The sequence below is a fragment of the Podarcis liolepis genome (assembly GCF_965112155.1).
Source record: "Podarcis liolepis genome assembly, chromosome: 10".
Lineage (NCBI taxonomy): Eukaryota > Metazoa > Chordata > Lepidosauria > Squamata > Lacertidae > Podarcis > Podarcis liolepis.
In genome coordinates, this window is record NC_139562.1 from 22,822,538 (window position 1) to 22,840,078 (window position 17,541).

General features: G+C 46.7%; 2 protein-coding genes across 10 annotated transcripts in view; one reads left to right on the forward strand and one right to left on the reverse strand.

Annotated features, from left to right (window-relative positions):
* DENND2A (DENN domain containing 2A) overlaps window positions 1-6,763 on the forward strand; it is a 76,221-nt gene extending 69,458 nt beyond the window's left edge. For all 7 annotated transcript variants that reach the window (XM_083461908.1, XM_083461911.1, XM_083461907.1 and 4 more), the window contains exons 16-20: window positions 653-694; window positions 2,565-2,682; window positions 3,781-4,020; window positions 5,042-5,128; window positions 6,058-6,763. In XM_083461908.1, coding sequence (XP_083318034.1) covers window positions 653-694; window positions 2,565-2,682; window positions 3,781-4,020; window positions 5,042-5,128; window positions 6,058-6,089 — 519 coding nt within the window. In that variant the 3' untranslated portion in view covers window positions 6,090-6,763. The remainder of the gene's footprint in view (window positions 1-652; window positions 695-2,564; window positions 2,683-3,780; window positions 4,021-5,041; window positions 5,129-6,057) is intronic.
* Window positions 6,764-9,159: 2,396 nt separating this feature from the next.
* The window catches only part of LOC310687185 (uncharacterized protein), a 34,066-nt gene continuing 25,684 nt past the window's right edge, over window positions 9,160-17,541 (reverse strand). For 2 of the 3 annotated variants that reach the window (XM_083462006.1, XM_083462005.1), the window contains exons 19-22: window positions 17,217-17,383; window positions 14,800-14,891; window positions 10,866-14,216; window positions 9,160-9,406 (exon numbers count right to left, since the gene is read on the reverse strand). In XM_083462006.1, the coding sequence (XP_083318132.1) occupies window positions 14,021-14,216; window positions 14,800-14,891; window positions 17,217-17,383 (455 nt within the window). In that variant the 3' untranslated portion in view covers window positions 9,160-9,406; window positions 10,866-14,020. The remainder of the gene's footprint in view (window positions 9,407-10,865; window positions 14,217-14,799; window positions 14,892-17,216; window positions 17,384-17,541) is intronic. The other variant, XM_083462007.1, reaches the window with a different exon arrangement.

The following is a 17,541-nucleotide window of genomic DNA, read 5'->3' on the forward strand; positions in this document are numbered from 1 at the left end:
CCACAAAGAAGAGTCACCAGAATAAGACCAGGAAATCTACAAACCCAGTAACACTTGAATCTATTTTGGCTTAATTGTCTCATCCTTAGCATTTGGGGTTGTTTCTTTACCTCCAAGCACCAAAATATCTTTGTTTTAAAGTCCAAGGGGTGCTCCTCCAGGCTATAAGTTGCTGATACCATACTTGCATTGAATATCTCTTTTTTTTTTAAGTGCTAGATAAGAGCATGCTCCTATCTCTGATTCCCCACCCAATTATTGCTTCTTCCCTGTTGTGTGGAATAACTTGTGTGGTTTCTCAGTCAGGGAAAGGAGGGGAAAGTGTGTGTAAGAGACTCGAGAGCAACAGCTTCCCTATGTTTAAAGTTGTCATTCTGTGGTTTGTGGTAAAAGTCATAAAAACCACCCTGGGATTGGGCTGGTTTTCATATCTCTTTGAGGCTCAGTGGAATTGGGGTAGGGCAGGGCCTTTGGGAGCCTTTCTGGGCCGAAGAGAAGAGTAAAAACACTTCAGATAAATAAGGCAGGGCCTTTCCCCCCTCCCACCTCAAAAAAGCTGTATTCAAGGCCGCCATTTTCCCAAGGAGGTTGATGACCATTCCCAGTAATGTTCTTCTCCCCTTTTTCTTTCTGTGTATTTCTGTCCAAGCAGGTCCTTGTGGTTGACCTTGTGAATAACCGGTTTCTTAGGCAGGTAAGAACAACTTGCTTCCAGTCATGTCCATTTAATCTCTGGTGTGAGGAACCTTTGGCCCTCTAGATGTTGCTAAACTACAGCTCCCATCAGCCCTAGCAAGCATGGTCATTGGCCTGAGTGCAACTTGTGGGGAGCCAAATGTTCCCCACACTGGTTCTATCTGTGGGAGGGAGGAACAGGAAATAATAAGAACAAGGAAGTCTGCTCTGTTTCTTTGCTGGATGCTCAGCAGCACTTTTTTCAGCCATAACTCACCGGAACTCAGTTCTGGCACTGAGACGGGCACCATTGCCATTATAAGAGAACAAGGGAGGCGCTCATGGTGAGTTCCAGCGCCTCTTTTTCTAGAAAAGTAGAACTGAAAGAGGGTGATGGTAAATGGAGCCTGAAGACAAATGGTCATTGAGAGAGCTGGAAATCATTTGCAAGAGGCTTTGTTTTCCATGGTGTTTGTGCATATGTTTCTTCACGTCTTTCCTCCATCCTCTAGTCAAAGGGTTCTGCAGGTTTTTGAAACTTTTAAAACTTGCCAGACCTATTAACCCAGGGGTCAAAGTAGGGTAAGTGGATATATCATAAGCAGCAAAAAAAAAATGCACGAATGATTCTCTCCCTGCCCCGGTTTTCACAAATAAGTGTATGTTCGCAGAGGTGACATTCTCTCAAGTTCTGCTTCAGTATTAGTACAAAAGTGAAGATACAGGAAAGGTGACTGTGATGAGGGAATGCTGTGGATGAGGAGACCTCCAGCTCTCTGCAAAACTGAAAGGAGATGGTGGGCATCCCACCTTGGATTCAGGCAAAACACACTTTTGCTTCCTAAGTCCAATGCTTTGGGACATCCATGCCTACATCATTCTTTAGGGGCAGTACGTACATCAGAGGTGCAGGGCATACTTTGTACGCATGAGGTCTCTGTTTCAAGGACACACTGCAGCAAGATCTGCTCAGCATGCAGACCATGAGCTATAGTTAATGCAGTGAGTGCAAGGGCAGTCTCTTGCAAGGCCCAACATCTGCACCTTTGGGTTCCACTTTCTGTTGTCTCCCTGTGTGCCAGCAGACTTCTCCTCCTTCCAGTATTTGTGGCTACCAGGTGTGTACATTATGACCATCGCAAAAGGGTCACCTCAGTCGTTGCTCCATGCCAAGACTGTACTGTGTGCTAGTTCTCTGCTCGGCTTTGGCAGATTTGATGGCACCATTGCAAAGTTTCCGCTCCAGCCCTCTGAAGCAGCTGCCACACCGTCGCCTTCCAAGGTGCAATGACCATTTGCAAGGGTTTAAAAGTGGGTCCTTTAGAGGGGTCTAGCCTTTAACCCTTCAGGTGCTGGTGTGCTACCTTGACTATTGGCCATGCTGTCTTGGGAGTTGAGGTCTAATAACATCTGGAGGGTCACCGGCTGGCCAAGCTTGCTTTTAGAGTGTTTAAACCAGAGTGTGGGACGCGGGTGGTGCTGTGGGTTAAACCACAGAGCCTCTTGGGCTTGCCAATCAGAAGGTTCAAATCCCCACAACAGAGTGAGCTCCCGTTGCTCAGTTCCAGATCCTGCCAGACTAGCAGTTTGAAAGCACGAAGTGCAAGTAGATAAATAGGTACCACTCCAGGGGGAAGATAAACAGCGTTTCCGTGCGCTGCTCTGGTTTCGCCAGAAGCGGCTTAGTCATGCTGGCCACATGACCTGGAAAAACTGTCTGCGGACAAACACTAGCTCCCTCAGCCAGTAAAGCAATTAGAGCGCAGCAACCCCAGAGTCGTCCGTGACTGGACCTAACAGTCAGGGGTCCCTTTCCCTTTCCCTTTTATCCCAGAGTGTGCAGTTTGGTCTCACCCTATACCTAAGAACATGCCCTCTCTCTTTTTAAGATGGAAGATGAGGACTCTATTTTACCTCGGAAGTTGCAAGCAGCGCTCGAACACATCCTGGAGCAAAGGAACGAGCTGGCAAGTGACAAGGAAGAGGGCGCTCCCAACGGCAAGCAAGGTAATTTTATTTTTCGCTGGGAAAAATCGCACCGAGCTTTTATAAACCTCTACCGTGTCCTCCCTTAGTCATTCCCCTTCCAAAAATTAAAAAGGTCAAAGATTTTTAGCCTTTCCTCGGAGCAAAGGTGCTTCATCACGTGGGTTGCCCTTTCCCAACTCTCAGCATCCTCCTTTAAAAAGAAAATATTTTATTTAAGATTTTCTTGTGTTACAAAACAAACAAACAAACAAGGTAAAGTACACGTAGCATCTCCATTTTTCATTCATAGTCATTTTCACAGTTCGTTTACATACTGTGTGAGACATGATCGTCATAGACATCATGCAGTTGGGGGTAAAGAGAGAGGAGAGAGATGGGAGGGTAGCCTTCCTTTGTTCTATATTCTGCATAGTGTTTGTGTAGTGTATGGTGTCAGCATCACTTGGGTAGGTCCCTCATTTGTACATTTATTTATTTCTATTGTCATTGTGAGAGACTGGATGGTTCAGAGCCTGGTATCCTTTTTTATATTAGATGACTGTAATATACCAAATATTTCATGATGTCCACTTCATAGCCCCTCTGCTATGGGTGTGGAGATGCCACAAGGATGGGCTTAACCGTGTGGCTGGACCTGTGTATGAAACCTTCCTTATGTCAAGTCACCTTTGTTTACCCGGCTTGGTGTTGGAGAAGATCCACAGCTCTGGGAGAGCACCTGCCCTAGGTTCAATCCCCAGCGACTCTAGGTAGGGCTGGGAGAGAACCTGTCCAGAATCCCCAAGAGCTGCTGCCAGTTGGGGTGGACAGTACTAATCTAGATGGAACAATGGTCTGGCTCTAAATACGGCAGCTTCCAAGTGTCTGTGTCCACAACACTGGCTGCAACTTTGCAGGGTTCCAGGCTGAAGCCTTTCCCAAACCTTCCTGGAGATGCCAGGAATTGAACTTGGGACTTCCTGTGTGCAGAGCAGGTGTTCTGCTACTGAGCTACGGTCCTCCCATCCCAAATCTACACCCCAGCGAGTTCAAAGGACGGGACTGGAAGAGAGCAGGTTAAGGCCAGGTCTCGTGCTAACCAATGTTTTCCCTGCTCCTTATGCCTCCCCCATCCAGAGTCCAGCCCCTTGAACGAAGTGGTGTCGGAAGCGTTCGTCCGCTTCTTTGTGGAGATTGTGGGGCACTACTCCCTCTTCCTGACTCCCTCCGAGAGGGAAGAGAGGACCCTGCAGAGGGAGGCCTTCCGGAAGTCGGTCTCTTCCAAGAGCCTCCGGCGTTTCTTGGAGGTCTTCATGGAGACGCAAATGTTTGGAGGCTTCATTCAGGAGCGAGAGTTGCGGAAACAGGGTGCTAAAGGTGAGAGAGCAGGAGGACGGTGAAGAGCTGTTCAGGTGGCATCTGTGGGAATGCCGAGGATAGTGTAAAGGTAAAGGACCCCTGACAGTTAAGTCCAGTTGTGGACGACTCTGGGGTTGTGGCGCTCATCTCACTTTACTGGCCGAGGGAGCCAACGTTTGTCCGCAGACAGTTTTTTCGGGTCATGTGGCCAGCATGACTAAGCCGCTTCTGGCTTAACCAGAGCAGTGCACAGAAATGCTGTTTACCTTCCCGCCAGAGTGGTACCTATTTATCTACTTGCACTTTGATGTGCTTTCAAACTGCTAGGTTGGCAGGAGCTGGGACCGAACAACGGGAGCTCACCCCATCGCGGGGATTCGAACCAGAGAGGATATATGGATTAAATATTATCCTTCCTCACTCACGCTAGTAGCAGAGCACATTCCCTTGTGCATAGCAGAAAGCTACTTGATAGATTCATTAGAACCATTTGAGTTAAGCAATCCAGTCTGGCTTGTCCAGATTGGATTGTTCCTGGTAAATCCCCTTTTGTTCCCTTTTAAAAACCACAATGACACAGCAGTCTTCTTTTAGAAAGTAATGATAAGGTTTACTTACATTCAGTTCACAGTATGATCCTGAAGGCAGGCTTTACCTTTTAGTTACAGAGAAAAGTGTGGGCTCCTCCTCTTGTGAGGGATGAGCCCATGTGCTGCTGGCTGAGAGCCCACACACAGCAAAAGAGCAGTAGCAAAAGAGAGTTAGATGGAGAAGAGGAAGATGGCTGCATGACTGGCCCCTTTATAGGGTCTGCCAGGGTCACGCCCATCTACCTGGTCACACACAGGGGGAAGAAGCTCCAGACCAGGTGTGACAGGAAGTCCTCCTGGCTGGAGCAACATTCCCCTGTGTGTCCACTCTGGGCAAACAGGAAATGTTGTATTCAACTGCTTTTGTGATGTTACATCCCACAGCACCCGCAACTGGAACTCACCAGGTTTTTCTTTCTTTCGGCATTCTGTTTTCCACCCCTTTGTAGGTTTGTTTGAGGTACGTGCCCAAGAGTACCTAGAAACCCTTCCCAGTGGAGAGCAGAGTGGAGTCAATAAATTCCTGAAAGGGTTAGGTAAGAGATCCTGGCTGCTGCTTTGGGTTGCAGTGTGCTTTTATATCCCATTGCGTGTCCTAAAGTCAAATCACAATGTGTGTGGGTTTATTTGCAATATAAGCCCCATCACTGCTGTATTTATGTTATGCACAGTAATAAAAGAAATAGGGCAGGTCCGTACCCCAAGGACACTGCATTCTAAATGTAATTTCTGATGGGTGAGGACAGGTTTACTGTGGATGGGAGTGATAACAGGGGATGAACGTGAGGAAATGCGTTTTGGGTATGTTTTAACTGGGGGTGAGGGCTTACAGGTATTAGTAGATGTAAATCAGGGATGGCTATCCTTCCAGTTTGAAGGCTATTGCCTCTTTTATAGTTCTGTAGAAGAGGGAGCTGCTTCTTCTCATAGGGCAGTGTTGCAAAGGCTTGAAAGGGTCTCTTCCCGTGCCTGGCAAAATCTCATTTTGCAGGTATAAAGGAACAGTTTATGGAATTGAGAGCTTCTTGTGTCAGGTATTGCTTCCATTGCTGGGAATATTGAGCTTTTAAAGCAAAATCCCCAGCTGCTGGGGAAACGCAGTTAACTTGTAAGCAAAGCACGCTGCTACTTTTCATATGTTTTACCATCTGCGTTGTGGCTCCATAAATGTCATCAACCGTCTTTGGATGGGATTTATGTCATGGCTATGTTGTGTAAACTTTGCAACGTGCCATTTTGCAAACTTTATGGTGTGTATAGTGAGGAGCTGGGCATTGTACTTGTTTATAAATACTAGGCCGTGTAGAATGCAGGTGGGAAAATGTGGTGAGGTTGTGCACTGGTTGGTTATCTGTTTCTGGAGACGGGGGGACTTTAATCCAATCCCATTGTGCCAAAATCACATGGTTTCTATATCTTTCTTTCTTTCTTTCTTTCTTGCCTCCCACCCATCAATCCCTTCCAGGTAGCAGAATGAAATTTCTCCACAAGAAGTGAGACCTTAGAGTGCCACTGTTGCAGGGAGAAGTGATTTCTTTCACAGCAGACGGAAAATGGACCAATTTTTTCCCCATTCCCATTTTGCCTGCTCCCAAGGAGGGGAAAGCCCAACCCAGGAAGCAGGGGGTCCGGGAGCTGTGCTTAGATGAAGAGCTGGCCTCTGGCCTCCTAGAATGGCGCTAAGGGGGACACAGACGAAGAGGCTGCTGGGAGGGGACTCTCAGCTTCTACCAAGAACATGCACTGGACAAAGCATTCTCAAGACTCTCTCCATTGGCGCTTTGCAGATTTCACAGTGGTTTGGGGTTTGTTTTTTTCCCTATTTCTTAGCTATTAAACATTTTGAAATGTTGTTTTTTATTTATATTGAGGTTAAGAAGAGTATTAGCCAATGACACTTGCCCCGGGCTCCTCTCTCAAATGGCAGCAAGGAGGTTGCTGGATGGACTCTGAGATACTGACGGGGACCACATGGTGAAAAGGGGGCGAAGCAGGAGGCAGTTAGAGGGAAGGTGAGGCAGGGGAACCACTGAAGCTGCTGAGAATTTGATACCCACTCCAGCAACCACTATGGGATGGAAGATTTGCCATCCCTCCTAGTGGGCATCCTTTCTCGGAGTAAGCTGAGAGGCTGATGCGATGTAATTAAAAGTGAGTGATGTTAAAGAAAACGTGTCCAGTCGTTCTTACCATTCACAAGTAAGTGTTTTGTGGGTTTGACCTGACTTTGTTCTTTTCCTCTTTCGTTTCTCTCCGCTCCAAACAGTTTTGCATGAAAGGGGGAGCCTCCAGGTGTCCTTTTCATGGCGCGTTCAGAACTATTTGGGCTCGTGATGGTACTTGGAGTTGTTTTACGCAATCCTGCTTTCAGTTCAGTTTGCCCCTGCAAACGTTTCAGGACAGAGCTTGTTATTTGTATTATTTATTAAATATGTATACCGCCCTTTCTTTGCAGATCTCAGGGCAGTGCCACAGATCTCATGTTCCATAGTTGCCTGCTGAAATGCAACTCTTCATATCGCAAATGTTCTGCAGTTTTCTTTGTACGGCAAAAGTGGCCCCTCCAGGTGGCAATAATGTGGGAACAGTGGGGGAAGCATCATAAGTGATGTGTAGACAGTTCAGTATGAAGCCATTAATGCACTATGATTGCATCAATGGCAATGTTCTGCAACATCCATATATCCATAAACAACAACATCCATAAACAACAACAGCCCGGGCTGGTCCAAAGAGATAACGTTGGGAACTGTTATCAGAATAATATTGATGATGTTGTTATGGGGTCTTAGGCCCCCTGGTGGCCAAAAAAGTGTAAATCAGTTGCTTTCTCATGTGGATCTTGGGACTTGCACATCACTTGGTCTCTCTAAGCTTGCCAATGCTTAGTGCAGAGCTTTCCAAACTGTGTGTCATGACACATTGGTGTGTCAGCTGCAGTGTGTAGGTGTGCCATGCGAACGCTCCCTCTGCTCCTCCCGGGGGGGGGGGGCTTGAAAGAGGTTAGTTTAACCTCCATTTTGCTAGTAAAACTGAATTACCATGTCGCGAAATGTTGCTTTCTAAAAAGCGTGACACCCGTATGAAAAGTTTGGAAAGCTCTGGCTTAGTGACTGCTGAGTGTGTGAAACCACTCTGCTGAAAAGTGCTGCATTTGTGGTGGCACAAAAATTGCATCAATGATTTGAAACCCGTGGTGATTTGTTCATGCACTCACCGAGCAATGAACCTTTTCCATTATGTCTTCTACTTTTATGGACAGCCCCAGTTAAGAGGCCCCTCCAGTTACTCTGTTGGGTGGAAGATGTCATGCTGAAAACTCATCAGTAGGCCAGAACCTTATGTCACACCTGTGCTTAACAATGGGGATGGGGGAGAGTACTGGCCGTGGAAATAGTAATGGTACCCTGGGAGGGAATTCAAACAATTGGGGGGGGGACACACACCTGTAGCTCAGTTCCTTTGCCCACAGAGGCAATTTCTGGCATCTCCAGGTAGGGCTAGGAATGTCTCCTGCATGGAGAGCTGCTGCCAATCAATGTAGACCATACTGAGCTAGATGGACCAATGGTCCAACTTTATATAAAGCAGCTTCCTGCAACAGTAAAAGTTGGGACCTTAAATCTCACTCAAGGTGCTTGAGGAGCCACCTCTGCTGTTTTGTGTTGGCAGAGGTTTCGTCAAAAATTCACCGAAAGGCTCCATTTTTGTTAGCTTCCATTTTTACTTAAGGCTCCTTCTCCCCACCCCACCTTATTCTTGTGTTTCTCACACAAATAAGATGTGGCGGAAGTTTGCTTCCTGACGTCTCCCTCAGAGCACGTCTCGACTTTATATCAAAAGGAACCTGCTCACGGAGGATTCAAAACGGAAGGTCGTGTTTTCCCCAGCCCTTCTATCTGTTGTCAGTGCTGAGAATGAAAGTTGGGAGTTTGCCTTCTGCCAGCTCAGACTACTTGCCCATCTAGCCCTGTACTGTTTACTGTGACTGGCAGAAGCTCTCCATCATCTCAGCCAGCAAAAGGTCTCTCCTATTACCTGCTACTTAATCCTTTGAAGTGGATATACCAGGGAATGACTCTGGGACCGGCTGCTTTCAGGTGACTCTTACCAGTGAGCAATGGTCCCTTCCTAGGGGCACACCATGTCAGTAGGGAAACCTGTACGTTTTGCAAGCCGTTTGTCTTCTCAGGGTCCATTCCCCAGGACTTTTTTAAAGCTTGCATAGGTCCGTGCACACCTTGTGCCTTTTCCTTTTACACCTGGGCTCTGGGACTTGCATGTTGCAGCCTGAACTTAGGATCCTGCACCCTGTTGCCAAAGTTTGAACATATCAAGGTTTTCTGCCCAGCTGCAAGATCACAACTGGTGCCCTTGTGCCAGAGTAGACCTGGACCCTGAGACAAGTTGCTCCAGCAGCAGCCATAGTTCTTGGGTTTCTCCCGGAAATGAGAAGACAAAAAAGCTCTATCTCTTTGCTCATTCATCTTCAAGCTGAGCAGGGATCCCTGAAGGTCCCTTCTCACAGGAGGTGCAGATGGGGTAACCGAAATCAAAACAGTCAAAATAAACTGAAAGTCCTTCTTTATTAAGAGATTGTATCAGTTTAGATAATGTGGGCAAACGTAACTTGCAACGTTTGAACAGAATGCCACATAAAATCAGGGTTTTTTTTAATTCTCTCTCTCCCTCCCACAAATTGTACAGCTTTAGAAGCATGAACACCTGTTGGGGTTTGTTGGCAGCTCTTTTTTTAAAAGTCTGACAGGAACTCAGTTTCTTTTATCTGTTCTGGATATTCTGGAAGAAACCACCTGTGGGAGAGAGCAGACAGACAAATCATCAGGGGAACTCTCCTTGATGAGACACCAACCTCAATATCTTCCTACAAGCAGACATTGATTATCTGAGGTATCCATTAAATAAAATATCCATTTATCAATGTACTACTACCTTTTAATTTTTTTAAAAAAGCACACACAGATGAGCCGAAAGGTTAGACCTGTGTTATCAAAGAGCACATAGGAAGTTTGGTAAGTTAGGTATCTGAATGAATTCAGTAGGAAATCACAACTGGCTTAATACTTGAATATTGGTGGAGATTTTAAGTGCAATGACAGATCCAAAGTTTGCCTCCTTAACATTCAGGTTACATCTACATAGTAGGTAGCCAGCACAATCCGTTTTGTAGCTGAGTGTAACGGAGTAACCTGCAAGGATTCTACTGCCCTACATTCCAATACCTGTCCCCAGTACTACCTTTCAGTATGGCTCAGTAATGCTACCTTGTCATTTCCCACTTCATTCATTTCTAGTACAATGGGGCCCCGATGCCAGACCTTGTAGCAACAATGTCAGTGCTGCGGTTTAAAAGCTTTGTGTGGCATGGAGGGAGATGTGCAGATTGTGGGTGGGAACACCCTAAATCTGTTGTTTCCTTATTTTGTGGCTGCAGTGCCTGCTGCTGGCTAACAGTGGATGATGCCACATGGTGTCCTTATTTAAAAAACATCATTTGAGAGCCGCATCTCTTCCTGTGACTGATAAGCTAGTTTCTAGACTCTTATCACCACAGGTAGGCTCAGATGATGAAATGCGCCTCTGTATATTTAAAACATCTGTACCCTCTGCATATAAAGGTAAAGGGATCCCTGACCATTAGGTCCAGTCGTGACCGACTCTGGGGTTGCAGGGCTCATCTCACTTTATTGCCCAAGGGAGCCGGCGTACAGCTTCCGGGTCATGTGGCCAGCATGACTAAGCTGCTTCTGGCAAACACAGAAACACTGTTTACCTTCCCGCCAGAGCGGTACCTATTTATCTACTTGCACTTTGACGTGCTTTCGAACTGCTAGGTTGGCAGGAGTATGGACCAAGCAACGGGAGCTCACCCTGTCACGGGGATTCGAACCGCCAACCTTCTGATCCGCAAGCCCTAGGCTCTGTGGTTTAACCCACATCGCCACCCTCGTCCCCTCCGCATATAGAAAGCAACATTTTAAGGAGGAGAATGTTTGGCTAGAACCCTTCCCCCTGCTATTTAGTTTTCTATTTTATTTTTACAGGGAGGATTCAAAATACATGACACACTTCCCTTGCACACAGAAACACTGAAAGTGGTGCAGCCCCAGATACAGAATTAGCTCCACAATAAGAGCTTGACCTTTTATTGGGAACTTTCACACAAAGGAGATTTATTTCAGTATGTCCAACAGAAGCCAGCCCTTCCCTTCCACCTGCGTCTTAGGCTTTCTGCTGTGTTTTATGTATTACCTGTTTCACGGGAAACTGCTTTCAGGTTGCACTTCCCTCTCGGCAGCTTGCAGGTATAGAGGCCCAGGCAGCCATCGCAGTCTGAGGGTTTTCTGCAGGCCTTTGACTGAATCCCAGGACAGGAATACTGAGAAGGACAGGAAAGAGAATCCCTTTAGGCACCAGTGCTAAAGGCATTAAGAAGAGCTTGGCCTGCTGCAATCCAGCACTATCTTCTCACATTGCACCAGCACACTGCCTGCCTGTGATTTCCAGAAATTTAGACACAGACTGTCTTTGATCCTGGAGATGTCTGTCTGTTTAAAAGTCTTTATGAACCACTTAATGGTTCAAAAGCCTCTGGGTGGTGCAGAATGCAAAAACCAACAATATAGTCATTTATTATCTGCATATAGAAGGCCTCAAGTTCAGTCCCTGGCATCTCAAGATAGAACTGGAAACCTCTTCCCGTCAGACGGACCCAGTGCTCTGATTTGGTTCAAGGCTGCTTTCTCTGTACCTCTAAGGCAGGGTTGGAGAACGTGTGGCTCTCTAGCTCTTGTTGGACTACAGTGCCCACCATCCCTGACCTTCCACCATGCTTGCTTGTCCTAATGGGAGTCATAGTTCAGCAATATCTGGAGGGCCCTAGCCCCCACTGCCATAAGGAGGGCTTTTACTCACCGTATCCGTGTTAAATTTCCCATGTCCTTTCAAGTAGTTCTGAAGTCCTGGGCTCATACTTCTCGGAGGGGACAGTTGGGGAACGTGCTTCTTGCCGCTGGCCTTCTGTTTGACATGTCCCGGTTGGGGTTTGCTTGCCGCTCTGCTGTGGGCTCTGCCACCTGCTCCAGCTCCTGCCTCCATCTTCCGCAACCTGGCAGAAGGCAGTCTTTGGGCTTCCGCCTCTCTGTCTCCTTCACGGGGCGCGTGGAGAGGCTTCTTGGCTCCTCCAGCCCCAGCTGGGTCCACCAGCCCTTTCCCAGCCCATTTCCCACGGACTTGAGCCAGGGTGCAAAACTGAACGGAAAGCACCGCAAAGGTAGCCACTGCGGAAACCCTCATCCTCTCTTCCTGCCTGGGTTTTCTTTCCCAGCTCTCTGGGCAAAGGGCTGCTGTTGCCTTGGAGCTTCCGGAGAGATTAAAACCAGCCACACATGCATGTGGGTGATGTCTCTGCGTCAAGAGTGGGAGCCCTTTTATGCATCTGGATTCCCAGCTTAACCCCCACCCCACCCCCTTTCCCCCCTTTTTGTGATACTGAAATTCTAGCTCGCGCCTCCTGCTTGGAAAATCCTCCCTCCCTCTTTCCTTTACGCCCCCACCCCGCAGCAGCAACACCCAACTCCTTTGTAAAACACAAGCATGTCCTTCCCGCTCAATGCCACCTTTCCCCATTGTGGTCATGGAACAATTTGATTTTTATTATTTTAGCTAAGCAGGTGCTGCAAGGTACTGAGTGAGCTGTGCTGGTTTAAAAAAAAAAAGCTTTCCTAGGCTGGGCAAAAGTTTGTCACCTGTGTGCACAGATTAAAGCTGTCTGTGGACAAACTCTGGTTCCCTCGGCCTGAAAGCGAGATGAGCACCACCACCCCATAGTTGGCTTTGACTGGACTTAACTGTCCAGGGGTCCCTTACCTTTTTTACCTTTACCTTGCAGATTAAAGGTACTTTCTTCCACTCAATGCCTTATTTTATATGTATTGATCAGTCCTGTTTGTCACCCTTCCTTGGCATTTGCAACTCATTTTGTTCTACTGGATAGGAATGTTGGTTGTGAAGCATCTTCAGATCACAGGCACTACCCTAAACCGAGCTCTGATCTAAGCTTGGTGGCAGGAAGTGTTTCAGCCCCCCCTGAAGGAGGCTGGCCTGGAGTTTTAGCCTACCACTGTGCCTGGCGCAGTATCCTGGAGAGGAAAACCACAACGGCCCTTTGACATTTCCTTTGAGCCATCTTGTGTGCTGCTGAACAAATCCTTCCCCCACCTGCAAGCATTGGAGCAGAGACACTACATGCCTATTGCTCTCTTGAGTCACCACCATGGAATGTAACTTGGGGCAATGCCCACACTAGGGTCCCTTTTGCCACACTGCTGTTCCCAGCAGCCTCTGTGACACCACAAGAGCTCCTAGTCCGGGAATGCAATTTGGTTGGCACACCCCACCTTTGAGGAAATGGGTTCAAACCATCACTTGCAGAAAACAGCCTAAGGCAAGGATGGCCAATGTGGTATGTTCCAAATGTTGTGGACTGCATCCCCCACCATCCTTGACTGATGGCCACACTGCCTAGGGCGGATGGGAGTCATAGGTCAAAACAAGATGCTGCATATCTGTGATAAAATACAGAGTTGGAGGGCAACCGGTTAGGCCGCCACACTGGGTGCCGCATCACAGGGGTCTCCACACCAATTGGAGCATGAAAGACGGGGGGGGGGGGGATTTTAGCGTCACACAGGGTGCTGCTGAAATTTGAGAGCCCAAAGTCCGCCACCGCTTAAATGAGTTAAAACACATTTGAGCCCACCTCCCACATACATAAATCAGAGTCACGTAACATGATAGAGGTAGCAGTGTCTTGAATGTGTAACCAGGCTAAATGCTGCCTTTTGGCTTGAAGGTAAAATTTAAATTAAAGTAAAATTAAAATTGTTACATTCAGTTTCAAAATGAGCTTCTTGCATCTACTACTAACACTGCACCATCTGTTAAATTTTTTTTTTTATTTCCAATAGTTATTCATGGGGGACAGGTTGCATAATTCAATTTTCTTGGTGCAGGGTTTCCAATTTTTAAATTTTTAGGTCATGGGCCTAGCCAGTGCTTTTTTCCCCTGGGGGTATGCAGCGGTACGCATACCCCTAAACATTTTGTGAATCTTTGTAGTTTTGTCCACTTTATTTTTCCCAATTTGAACTATAAAATGGTGATTTTCTTGAGTCAGAATGAGAGTACCCTTAAACGGTTTTTTAGAAAAAAAGCACTGGGCCTAGCAGTAAAGAATGGTGAAGGGAGAAAGGGAAGATGGAGAGACCCAGCCAGCCAGCCTCCCTTCCTCTTCTCCTCATGCAATCACAGAGCCCACCTGATTCAGTTCAAAAGCAGGCCCAGGTAGGAGAGAGAGATGTTGGTGCATCTGCCCATTTCAGGGCGCAGAAGGGGCTGCCCGACTCTTAAGTCCACTTCCAGCGCTTCGCCACAGGCCACTGCTGAGCCTTGAGCCTTGCCACATTCACGCTGGTGGCACTGATGTCTGGCGAAACTGGCTCATAAGAACGGAGGGAGAAGCTGGCGGACAAGAGGCCCATCCGGACACAATCATCCATGTCTTCTCCAGCAAGCAGCCCAGCGAGGATTCCAGCCATTAAGCTGAAGAGAGAAGAGGACAACTCAGCTTACCGAAGGAAAAAGACTAAGCTCTTCAGCAACTGAATTTCACCGTTTATGGTGGTTTTATTTTAGTGTTCTCATCCTGCACCCCAGTATAAACCCCTTGTCCCTCTCCCAGACCCACATTTCCCTGGCATCAGAGGATGACTGTCATGCTGGCACCACCATGAGTAGTTCATGGAGAACCTTTTGAGACGTCAAGGTCTTGAAGGCTCCCATTTCAGCAAAGCCCGGCTGCCCCACTAAGAGGCTCCAGGTGCTTTTTACAATTGCGGCGTCTGGAGGCACGTGGAGCAAAGATGTCAATGTCTTGTTGAGACTTAATTGCCTCCATTTCTCTCCCTTTCATATAAAGGCTCAGGAAAATGACAGCTCACAATAAACCTTCCCGTTTCTCTCACCACCTCCGGATAAATATTTGGACTAGCGATTCCTTAGCAATGCCGCGTACATGCTGGCACTGTTATGTTGTCACAGCAACCAGGGGGGCAGGGGCCAAGGAGAGGAAGGTGGAGGAGCCTGATGCTGTCGCAGGAACCTCTCTGGGCAGCTGGCAACATACCTGTCACCTGCTCCAGAGACATTGACTATCTCCTCCGCGGGGACAGGGATCGCTGGGTAGTGAACAGCACACAGCTCATCTGCAGCAGTGGCCTGCAAGGTGAGATAGGAGAGAGAATGGGGGAAACACTCTGAACCTGGTGAACTGTAAGACAATTTCCAGCTCCTTTTATACACTGTCAGGTGAATGCTAGAGGTAGAAAAGACCCTAGATGTGGGGAGCCAGAGACCCAACCGAACTACGCATGGAGTTGGCATGAGAAGAGAACCTCTCATTCATTTCAGGAGAAGCCAGTGCGGTGAAGAGGTTAGCATGTGGGACCAGGACATGAGAATCCAGGGTTCAAATCCCCACTTGGGTCACGAAGCTCACTGGCTGGCCTTGGGCCATTCACGGTTGCTCAGCCTATTGCAACCTCATAGGGTTTTGATGGTAAAATGGAGATGAGAACTCAGTTCAATTGTACCCTGGTTTTCAAACAGCTTAGTTCTCGAATGTTTTGGCTCCTGAACACCGCAAACCCAGAAGTGACTGTTCTGGTTTGTGAACTATTTTTGGAAGCCAAATGTCTGATGGGGCTTCCACGGCTTCCGACTGGCTGCAGGAAGCTCCTGCAGACAATCAGAAGCCACGCTTTGGTTTCCGAACATTTTGGAAGTCAAAAAGATTTCCACAAGGGATTCCGGTCAACTTCCAAGGTACAAATGTACACTTCCTTGAGCTATTTGGAATAAAGATGAGATAGAAATGTAACAGTAGTAGAGCGGGTAATAAGCTCTGCTTGATAAAGGGTTGTGTCATACTAGTAAGCAGTTATTACTCCAGGGATCAGGTCAGGAGTACCTCCACAGGTGAAGCTAATTTCTATTTTAGGAGTGATAACCCAAAAAAAAATCATTCTCAAATGCCATACTTGCAAATGGACATCCAGAAATCTATTTGCAAATATGTGCTAAGTCCCCCCCCCCACACACACACATACATTTTGCTGGGTACCACACAATAACAAAAGTTCGCCGGGGGTTTGCAAGTCAACAATTAAAACCATAAAACAAAGATGAAATCTTGTCCAGAATAAAACCAGCAGCTGACAGTAGAGTCAGTACAACAGATCTGAAAAATACTGAAATAAGATTGAAAAGTTCCCTTCACCAAATAGCTGAACAGTGGGATTTCTAGATTTATTTGTTTTTTAAGGGGTATACACATGTGCTCTACTTCATGAATGCTTTGTTGGACTGAAACTGGTCCATAACAGCAATATTGACTACTCTGAAAATCTCAGGTTATGTTCGCAAAGGTTGAGACCTGCCAGATCAGACCAGTGGTCCTTCTAATCCAGAATCCTGTTCTCACAGCAACCAGGCAAGATGCCTGTGGGATGCCTGACAGCAGGACCCAAGTACAGCAGCGCTCTTTCCAACTTGTGACTCCCAGCAGCTGGTCTTCAGAGGCATACTCTGACCAGCAGTGGAGGCACAGCATTGCAGTGGGCTGGTATGGTAGCCGGTGATAGCCTTTGTCTTATTCTCCCTTAAAGCCATCCAAGTTGGTGGCCATCACTGCCTTGTCTGGAAGCAAACTCCATAGTTTTAACTATGCACTGTGTGAAGAAGTCCATTCTTTTATCCGTCCTGAATTTTCCTACATTCAGCTTCATGGGACATCCACGAGTTCTAGTGTTATGAAAGACAGATAAAAACTTCCCTTTGCCTACACAATCTACTGAAAACTCAAAAACCAAAGTGAAGGATGGGACAACATTTTTAATAGCTTCCATTTTTCTGCAATATTTGAATTCCGTATCCCAGCCTACATTGACATTATAGATAGATAGATAGATAGATAGATAGATAGATAGATAGATAGATAGATTTCTTATTAAATTTTATATCTATCTGTGTTACAATTTAGAATACTCATTTAATCATTCTTAAAATACCAGTGACTTCCCTTCTTCTCTTGCCATGGTTCATTTTGCCGATCATAAATCCCAGCATATTTTACATAAACTAAACCATTCAGTACTCCATTATTACATCACATCAAAACTTATTTACACTGCTGAATTTATCTTAATGCTGCCAACGTTTTCAAGTGTAAACAATTCCCCCCATATATTCAATAAACATTTTCCAATCTTCTCTAAACGTATGTTCTTCTTGTTCTCTTATTCTATATGTTAAGTCCGCAAGCTGCACATCAGATTAAGTTGCCACAATATCCCTAGATTTTTAATGCTTAACTGTCAAGATTTCCTCCCAAGAAACTCTGGGAAATGGTACTTGATGTAGAATTTTGTGTCAGACATCCCTTTTCTTTATATTTCCCTGCCTGCCAAGCACCTTTTACCTGTAGCTCACGCCTCCCATCTTCACTGTTTTTATCCCTTCACGTTTGCTGCCTTGTGCTCCTACCTTGTTGAAAGTTCCAGGGCGAAGAGACAGCCTCCCATTCATGTTCCGGCTGCAAACCAGGACGCCATGTTGGCCAAGTGTCACAACTACAAAGTACAACTCTCCCAGTAAGGGCCGGGCCAGGGTCAGAGAGGTTTTGACAGCATCTTCCAATGTAGATGGCATATCTTTAAGAGTGGAGGAAAATTAGTCACAGAGCATCAATGCCACCCATAGGGTTGGGACCCCTAGAGTCATCTAGTCCAAACCCCTGAAATGCAGGAATCCTGCCTGCAGCTATCCCTGGCTGGGCTCGAATCACCAACCTCCTGGTTAACAGCCAGAT